The following is a 10,807-nucleotide window of genomic DNA, read 5'->3' on the forward strand; positions in this document are numbered from 1 at the left end:
TGACATGAAGAATATAAAAAAATAATCGCATCTATTGATATAAATAAGTTTTAATATATGTTTTAACTATTTATTTCATACGCAAATTACAAAGCCGGTATAGAAACATCGTTGACGGTGTAGCTTCGGTATATAATTAGTGGCGCTGTTTGATATATCTATACATCATGAAAATATTTTTACATGCAAATGAGCCCGACAATATACTAACCATAAAAAGAGTAAATTATCTTAAAAACATCATATTTTAGCAGAGAATTTTATTATACATATCAAATGCATTTATAAACGTTTTCTTTATTTGTAAAAGAATATATTTGGCCATAAAAAAAACTAACAATTATAACTTATTATGAACTATGGTGCCTTTGGTATAATTTTGTTGATGGTTTATAGATTATTTTGATAATCAGCTTTGAGTTTTTTCCGTGTAAATACAAAGAAGTAATATTTTAAGTTACATTTGAACCGTATTTTCTTGTGGTAAATATAGACTAAAAATGATGTAATCAAAATTTTTATCAATTAAATTGTTTTTTATATATACAAACACCAAAAATACGTAACGAGATAAATAATATGAATTCTAAGAAATATCTGCTACGGTCTGTTCTATAAAAAAATACATTTTTGAGTTAGTTTTTTTCGAAAATATTTTAACTTTTCTTCTATTTTTATATGCAGGATACCCAAAAAACAAGAAATTTTCTAGTTTAGGCTCGCATTCTCTTCTAAAGTTCGACCTATTTCAAAATTCACTTTGAGAAATACATATATTCCAATAAATCATAAACAAAAATTGAAAAAAAAGTTATAATTGCGTTATTTTCATGTTTAGTGCATAAATTTTAGCATTTGTTTACATTATTATATTTAAATAGGAATAAAAGTTATTTATCTATAAATCATGCTCTATTTAGGACTATTATGATATATGAATATACAAATAAAAAAAAAATCGAACACCATCACTGTTTTTTCATTTTTGTGATATTGAATTTCGTATGAGCTTATATATATGTTACTTATTTTTACACGAACTAAAAATTATAAAAATAGTAGATTCACAAAAAAAATTTTTTCGACATTGTAAGTAATTCAATATCCAATATTGTAATTTAAGTGAATTAGTCAAGATAGTCGAAATATCGTACTAAATACATATATTGTGATTGAAGTTTTTTTCATTGAAATTATAAGACTGTGTCTGCAAAATAATACAAAATATACAAAGAATTATCTTTATTATCTAGTTTCAAGTATTAATATGTTATGTACACACAACTTATTCTATTATTCAATAATCAAATATTAAGATCAATAAAAACTATTTCAATGTCTATTATACATTAATATATACTTAGTGAAGAAATCAAAGTTATGTATGATTTTTTTTTGTTTTTATAAAAAGAGTAATATGAAATTTTAAATTGAATTATGTTTGTATTTTTGCGTTGAATTTGCAATTTTACTGTTTTTAACTGATTTTCTATGATTTCTGGGTGAATTATTTAAAATTATATCACCCATACTAAATTTCTTTGTATTTTTCTCAAAAGCTTTTAAAACAACCGTTCTAATTGAATTATATAAAAAATATATTTTTCACTATAAATGTGTTTATTAACTTATAAACCAACACATAGTTTTATATATATCTCATCTTGTTTGGTGATAAATAGATCAATATATTTTTTTCTGTTGGTAAATTTAAATTTACAAAACCTAAAAAATTCATTTCCAGAGCTCGTTATATTCCAAATAGTAATTTATGCCAAAATAATAGATGAAGTATTGTTTAAAGACCATTATTTATTATAAAATAAAGTCATTTTTAAAACTTGATATACGAGAATAGTAGAAAATACGATTTAAGCCTTTTTTCTTTGTAATAATAGGATCGATCTACATGTTAAAGTTTATACATTTAGATTGAAGAAGCGTTGAAATATTATTATTAAATTACGGATAAATTAAAAATTTTTGTTGTTTCGAGAATTTTTACATTCAGAAATATCAATAAGAAAGTCAACTCCACGGCCATTTTTCTAAACTTAAACATATATAAAATGCATTAAAAAATGAGAAGATGATGGGATATAAAATCATACAGTATAATATTAAAGAAGTATTTTTTGTATGCAAAAAATAAATAGTCAAATGCCAATATTTATGGTAATTTTAATTTTAGCTCTAAGTAATATATGTTTGTGTATAAGACAGCAATACCTTTCAGCTAAAAAATCTAAATTTCCATTTAGACGTTAAAGCGAAAGATCGCCGAATGAAAAAAAGGATTCTGTGTCATTCATGCTAAGATGCCGGGACCCATGGTAATAAATATAATCTTCTGTCTAAATAAACATAAAAATATGATTTTTAACAAGATATAAGGCAGCATTTATACATAATAATCTATGATTTTGATATTTAGAAAGATCATTTACATGAAAATAATAATAATATATTCTAATTTGAATTAAGTCCCCCCGCAAAATGATTTTATATATCTTATGAATAAAAAGATAGAAAATATAATAATCATTCCAAGCATATATTTATTAAGAATTTTAAAGATGCATGTATTATAATAGCCAAAATATTAAACTTATTGTCAAATTTTTTTTATTAAAAATTCAAAAAATAACAATAAAAAACCCCATAAAAATGCATTGCATTTTTGATGAGATAGATTTATTGAATGTAGATTAGGTGATATTTCCAGATTTCATACTATTTCCCATTTATTAAATAAAACATATATGTATGTATGTGTGTTTAAAAACTTCTTCTTTATTTTGTAATTTAAATTAAAAACGAGCATAAAATGTTGATTTTTTTGAATCTTACGGGACTTATTTAAATCACATTACGTGGCGTTTATTTGTGAAGCATAAAATCATAGGAATCATGATGTTACATATATTGATACATATTTTATAATAGATGCATACGAATATCTATACATTAAGAAAATAAATAAATTTAATATTTTATATATATGGTGCTGTATAAAATTTTTTAAGTACCCTATCTTGATTAAAAAACTGATTTGTAAAATGCTTATATTTTTTATAATTTTAATATTTCTTAAATAATTTGGTTTTGAAATGTATTTGGAGTTTAAATTTACTTTGTTATCGAAAATTTCAATTTTTAGAAATTATATAAAACTTCTACTATCTGTTAACCATAATGTTCACTATCATACAGTAATGATTATCTGCTAAATTATATTTATATTTTGATTTGCTGCTACTTTATTCAGAATTACTCTACATTCAAATCTGAATCGTAAATTACCTTATTATAAAACGAACAAGTTTATATTTTACAAATATTTTGTTGTGATCAATTAATCCTAAGCTAGAAATTTATTAAAAAGAGATCTGAGAGTAAAATATCATACAAATACAATTTTTTTTATTTTCTAGTGTAAAAATTGCTAAGAATAAACAAATATTGGATTTATATTAAAATCTAGGTTCTTCTTATCAAACTTTGAAATATTTTTATCAAGAATAATATTAATTTATATGCTCAAAATGTTTGTTTACTAAAGAAAGTGGTGGCACAACACGTATTATTGACATCTGGCAGCATATGAAATGTTAACATTGCTTGATAAATGTTTTGAAGACCTTATATAATTTGTAGCAAAAAATGCGAGGATAATGTAAAAAGCATATTTTTGTTATATGCTTAAATAAAACTTAAAAAATACTAGGGGTATTATTTATGACTGTAAAGTCAAATTGTTATAGAACATGTGAAATATTTTTGTCAATCATTGTCAGCTTTATAGTTTAAAAAAACCAGATCCTAAGAACATATGTAATAGTTTTAGAGTGTAATACCTCCACTAAATGAAAAGGTGCTCTATTTAACGCTTTTCAATGGTATTAAGAAGTAGATACATACTAAGAGTATAATTAGGTTTGAAGCTGATATTAAACTCATAGATGTGACAAAAAAAAAGATTGTAAATTTTTATGAATTTGTTGGTATTTAAAGGTGAATATGAATGTAATACTCAATAAAAAAAAGACAGAATACCCAATGTTTCTTACAATAATGCCCCAAATTTGGGACGTATCGATTTTTAAGCCAATAAAGCTCGACTTGATGTAAGTCATTAAATAACAGAAATCAAAACCAAATATTCCAACATTTATAATGGTTTTGGGTAATCATCAACACTATTATTTTATAATTATTCATTTACTTATTTTATAATTTATCAAAACTAAAATTTTTATAATTTATCAACAATAATATATATAATTTATCAACAATTATAATTTAAAAGTCTTCAATTAATTTATTCTTCTACTTTTCATCATTTTCCATACCTCTTCTAAAACTTATAGTTTAAATATTTTTTTAAAAATAATTCTGTTTTTTCAATTAATTTATTTATTCATCTTATATTTATCTTTTTCTATACCTCTTCTAAAACAATTCTGTTTTTTCAATTAATTTATTTATTCCTCTTATATTTATCTTTTTCTATACCTCTTCTAAAACAATTCTAATTTTTCAATTAATTTATTTATTCCTCTTATATTCATCTTTTTCTATACCTCTTCTAAAACAATTCTGTTTTTTCAATTAATTTATTTATTCCTTTTATATTCATGTTCTCTATGCCTCTTCTAAAACTTATAGTTTAAATATCTTCTTAAAACAATTGAATTAAAAGTTTTTTATCATTTTTAATTTAGCGATTAAATATTTTCGTTTCATTTGCAATAAAAATAAAATCAACCATTACCCTCAAATGTCGAATTCGCAATCCACGGCCCCGACAATCAAATCCGTCCAGTTTGGAATATATTCGCCCACGCTTATAAAGCACCATAGTGTTCTTCAGATAATTCACCCAGAAACTCTAGATGGTGGTGTACCAAAGGATAGTGGTTTAGTAGATCCTCGAATGGGGATTACTGATCCATCATTATTGTGTTCTACGTGTGGACATAATACGATGGAGTGCCAAGGACATTTTGGGCACATAGAGCTCTGTAAGCCGGTTTATCATGTGGGTTATATTACTAAGATAAAAAAAGTTCTTGAGAGTATATGTTTTTATTGTTCTTCTATTAAGAATAAGAAAGTTTCTGATGATAGTAAACGACCAGAGTCTGTTACGAAAGTAACCGATCATGATGGTTCTCAGCGTTTATCGAGAGGTGTAGATAATGAGTATAAGTCTTCTTCACAGTTTAATCATGTTGTTAATTCTTGTGGTTCGCCTGCTAATACTAGCACAACAAATATAAATGAATCTAAAGAGAAAGAGAGAGTGTCTCCTTTTATTCTTAGACATCTATTAAATAAAGTTTGGGCTGAAAACAAATCACGTTTTGTGTGCGAGGCGTGTACAAATAAACAACCTGTCATACGAAAAGAAGGTTTAAATCTTTTTGCTTTTATGAAGGGAACAGATGGTGATGGAAAGGTTGTTTTGAGTGCAGAGAAAGTCCATAACATTTTGAAGAGGATTGATGATGATGATATAGGCCTTCTTGGTTTTGATAAGAAGTGGTCTCGGCCTGAGTGGATGATTATTACAACTCTTCTTGTTAGTCCTCCTTCGTGTAGACCTTCTATACAAATGGATGGTCTTCGAGGTGAGGACGATCTAACCCATAAGTATGCAGATATAGTCAAGGCGAATAATAATCTTCTAAAGTATGAGAATGAGGGGGCGCCGGCTCATATTTTACGTGACTATGAGCAGCTTCTTCAGTTTCATGTAGCTACATTGATGGATAATGATATGTCAGGTCAACCACAGGCTTTACAGAAGAGTGGACGTCCTTTAAAGAGTCTTAGTGCGAGATTGAAAGGAAAGGAAGGCAGACTTAGATACAATCTAATGGGGAAGAGAGTTGATTTTAGTGCACGTACAGTTATAACTCCAGATCCAAATATAAGTTTAGATGAAGTTGGGGTTCCTGTTAATATAGCGATGATCCACACCTTTAACGAGTGTGTGAATAGTTTGAATGTAGTTGAAATGCAAGAGTGTATTAATAGGGGGCCTAATTGTCATCCCGGTGCAAATTATGTTGTGCGAACAGACGGGCAAAGAATTGATTTGAGGTTCAATCGTAGCGATATCACGCTCGAACCTGGTTTTATTGTTGAGAGGCATCTGAGGGATGGTGATGTAGTTCTTTTTAATCGGCAACCAAGTCTTCATAAAATGAGTATGATGGCCCATCGTGTTCGTGTTATGGACAAGAAAACCTTTCGACTGAATCTTTCTGTCACAAGCCCGTATAACGCAGATTTTGATGGGGATGAGATGAATCTACACGCACCACAATCATTATTGACAGTTACTGAGCTTTCTTTGCTTGCTGGTGTAGAAAAGCAAATAATTAGTCCACAGAGTAATAGACCTGTGATGGGTATTGTGCAGGATACTTTAGTCGGTGTTCGTAGACTTACGCTTGATGGTGTTTTTCTCACACTTCGTGAAGCCATGCAGTTGTTTTATGCCGCTGATATAGGGAAATTTATAAAAGAAAAAAACATCTATAGTGATAAATCTGATGCGTCGACTTCTTATAAAGAAGGGGAAAGTTCCAGACCCAATTCCATGAATAATTATGTGGATATTAATGCAGATTTGCATAATGATTATGCAAACTATAGCCTTTTTTCAGATGATTTTACAAGAAAGGAAAATCTAGAACATTCGATTTACGGTGCCAAAGGTATAAATAGCAGAGGAACCCACAATCCAAACGAAAATAAAGAAACTAATTATATTTATTTCAATTCCGAAACACTACCACCGCCAACAATATTAAGACCCATCCCGTTGTATACAGGGAAGCAAGTATTTTCCTGGTCACTCCCCGCAATAAATTTTCGAACTACAAGTGCTGATGATAAGAGAGTCTTGATAGTAGACGGTCATCTTCATAGTGGAGTAATCGACAAAAAAAGTGTAGGAACATGTGAAGGTGGAATAATTCATATCATATTTAATGATTTTGGTGGTGAAATATGCCGACGCTTTTTTGACACTGTTCAAAGAATAATTAATAATTATATTACAACAATTTCTTGCTTTAGTATTGGTATTGGAGATACAATAGCATCAAAGATTTTAGAAAAGGAAATAATCGAAAGCATCGCTACAGCCAGACAAGAAGTGAATAACATAATTATGGATCCAACTAGCCTTACAAGACTTCCCGGAATGTCATTAAGAGAAACATTTGAGTCCCATATAAACGTTGCCCTTAATAAAGCCCGTAATATCAGTGGTGCATGTGCTCAAAAAGAGCTTCGAGACTGTAATAATGTTAAACAAATGGTGATGGCGGGTAGTAAAGGTAGCCTTATCAATATATCACAAATGACTGCTTGTGTAGGACAACAAAACGTTGAAGGTAAGAGAATACCTTTCGGGTTTAGAAACAGAACACTTCCACATTTTACGAAAGATGACTATGGTCCACAGTCACGCGGGTTTGTAAGCAATTCATATCTTACAGGTCTAACACCAGAAGAATTTTATTTTCATGCGATGGGGGGAAGAGAAGGACTTATTGATACGGCTGTAAAAACAGCAGAGACTGGTTATATTCAAAGAAGACTTGTAAAGGCAATGGAGGATCTTAAAATTGTATTTGATGGAAGTGTAAGATCCGGTGGTGGAAGCCTAACACAGTTTTGTTATGGTGATGATAGCCTGAAAGGGGAAAGTATTGAGAGATGCAATATATCAGAATTAAAAATACCAAAGGAGCTTTTGGAAATCATAAGAAATCAATTCAAAGTACATAATAAAATTAAATCAACAGATAACAACCAAAAGGAAAGTAGCGATGCCCATATGAATATCCCTTCAGAAAACTTAGTAGCACAATCATCGAACAGCTTTGGAAATGATACTAGTGGCCTCAAATCATCAAATAGTTTTGAAATTGGAAATAATATATTTAATATTAATCAATCTAAAGTGAAGGTAACAAACATGGAAGCTGTTGTGAGCACTGATCCATACAACAAATCAAGCTTTGATCTTGAAAATTTTGATTTAATTCAAGCCACAATTGTTTTTCTTCTCAATAACGCTACAGAAAATGTAAAAAAAACATGTATGGAGTTTACAAATATTTTAAAGGACGAGCTTTATAGCTTGAAGGAAGCATCAAAAATAGACACCTATTACATGCCAGTAAACATGCGTAGACTTTTCTGGAACGCTAAAAGAAAATATCCATCAACCTTATGCAATATACTCCCAAAAGAACTATATAACAAACGAAACAAACTTGAAGAATGGATTGCTGAGAAAGTAATTCATTATAGCAACAATTCTCAATTTTTAAAATATATACAAAATACACTTTCTATGGTAAATATCCTTTACAATAAAATAAATATAGATCAACTCGAATACATTTTTAATGTGACGAAAGAGAAACTCCATGCCTCGCTTGCTGTTCATAATGAAATGGTAGGCACACTGGCTGCTCAAAGTGTTGGTGAACCTGCAACTCAAATGACCCTAAATACATTTCACTTTGCTGGTGTTGCATCAACAGTCACTCTTGGAGTACCTCGTCTTAAGGAAATTATAAATATTGCAAAAACTCTTAAAACGCCGTCTATGAAAATTGTACTGAATGAAGAGTACAGAAAATCATTGAACGATGCAAAGGTTGCCCAGAATAATATCGAGTATACACGCATTGAAGACCTCGTTGACTATTCCCAGATTTTATACGAGCCTGTCTACGATCAGACGGATATTGAAGAAGATAACGATTTTTTAAGCACACACTATGAGTTGGCAGATGATGTTGAAAAGGAAAGGGATCAGAGACTCGGATTTTATGTCATCAGAATTGTACTTGATAGGGATAGAGTTGTGTCTAAAAACATCACTATCGAACAGGTAGTTATGAAAATAAAAGAAAAACACGATGATCAAACACCAAAAAATCATAATAATCAAACAAATAACGAAAATGATACAATCGATAACATTACAAATGATGCGGAAATAATATGCAGCAAACTATCTATAATTACAAGCGATCAAAACGATATAAACCTTGTAATTAGAATCAGAAGTTATTTCACAACCGAAGAAGAAAACATAGATCTTTTCAACAAAATAATGACCATTCCTTTATTAGGATACAAAAATATAAAAAAAGTGTTCTTAGTCGAAGAAAAAAATGAATTTATTCTTCAAACGGAAGGGGTTAACCTCAGAGATCTACTCGCATGCCCAATAATTGACACATCACAACTATACTCCAACAACATCATCGAAACATTCGAGGTACTAGGAATCGAAGCTGCTCGGGCCGTTATACTCAAAGAACTAAGATCCGTAATCGAAAACGAAGGCTATGTAAATATTCGACATTTAAGTCTTCTTGCTGACGTAATGACCGTAAGGGGGATTCTCACCGGAATAACAAGACATGGTGTTAATCGAGGCGAGAAAAGTAGTTTAATGCGGTGCAGTTTTGAAGAAACTGTAGAAATCCTCATGGAAGCTGCTGTCATCGGCGAAAAAAGCTACTGTAAAGAGGTAACAGAAAGTATAATTCTAGGCCAAAACGTACCTGTAGGAACTGGTCTGACAGAACTATACCTCGATACCACTATGCTCAAAGATGCAATAAAGATAGTCGGCGTGGACAAGATATTCGATTTCGAATCTAAAAATATCGATGACTCATACACAGACATGAGATCCCCTGATGTAAGAACTCCATTAAGCGACGAATTTGAAGGATCTGGCGGATGGAGTCCTGAAATTACCGGATACTCAAAAGTTGGAAAAGTATATAACATTAGCAATAGTCCATCTTACTCTAAAATTTCCTCTCCTTCATACACACAAAGCATGAAAATCTCTTCTCCTGGTTTTATCCCCGGTAGTTCTTTTAGAAACCACAGTTCTGTTGATTATTCCCCAACTTCCTTTCAGTCTTATTCACCAACAAGTCCAGCTTACACCAGCGTTAGTCCAAAATATACACCAACTTCACCCTCCTTTACATCTGCCTCTTCCCTAGGCTCAAATACAGGGGATGTCAACCCTTTGTCTCCGGGTATAAGGTTTAGAGGCGGGTTCTTTGGAAGAAATAATCCCATGTCTCCTTCTTCTCCAAGATATTCCAGAGACACCCAAACAAGAACACAAGCTAGAAGTGTTTCACCAAGCGAAGAAAAACAAGAAAAAGAGAAAAAAGACGAAGGGGATACAAGAAAATAAAAGTTTAAATTGTTTTAAAACTTATGGTCCAATTTATTGTTATGTATTGTACACTATTTCTATATGATAAGTTTAATCGTTCAAAGTGACATTTATTTGTATAGTGCATTATTTCTAGTTAATAACTTTGATCGTTATAAGTGTTTATTGTTATGTATTGTACACTATTTCTATATGATAAGTTTAATCGTTCAAAGTGACATTTATTTGTATAGTGCATTATTTCTAGTTAATAACTTTGATCGTTATAAGTGTTTATTGTTTTGTATCATACACTATTTCTATATGATAAGTTTAATCGTTATAAGTGACATTTATTTGTATAGTGCATTATTTCTAATAAATAACTTTAATCTTTATAAGTGTTTATTGTTTGTATAGTGAATTATTTATAATAAATAACTTTAATCGTTATAAATGTTTATGATTTTTATAGTGCATTGTTTATAATATATATAATAACTTCAATCGTTCAAAGTGACATTTATTTGTATAGTGCATTGGATATAATAAATATATTTAATCGTAATAAATGTATATGAT

General features: G+C 29.6%; 1 protein-coding gene across 1 annotated transcript; it reads left to right on the forward strand.

Annotated features, from left to right (window-relative positions):
- Positions 1-2,318: 2,318 nt before the first annotated feature.
- Positions 2,319-10,197, forward strand: LOC147077598 (uncharacterized). The gene is made up of 6 exons (XM_085940226.1): positions 2,319-2,333; positions 5,378-6,525; positions 6,802-7,844; positions 8,415-8,975; positions 9,051-9,829; positions 10,162-10,197. The coding sequence occupies exons 1-6, from the start codon at positions 2,319-2,321 to the stop codon at positions 10,195-10,197; spliced, it is 3,582 nt and encodes a 1,193-aa protein (XP_085796352.1).
- The last annotated feature ends 610 nt before the right edge of the window (positions 10,198-10,807 follow it).

The sequence above is a fragment of the Rhyacophila brunnea genome, unplaced genomic scaffold (assembly GCF_057557595.1).
Source record: "Rhyacophila brunnea isolate RB1 unplaced genomic scaffold, BYU_Rbru_1.0 scaffold_120, whole genome shotgun sequence".
Lineage (NCBI taxonomy): Eukaryota > Metazoa > Arthropoda > Insecta > Trichoptera > Rhyacophilidae > Rhyacophila > Rhyacophila brunnea.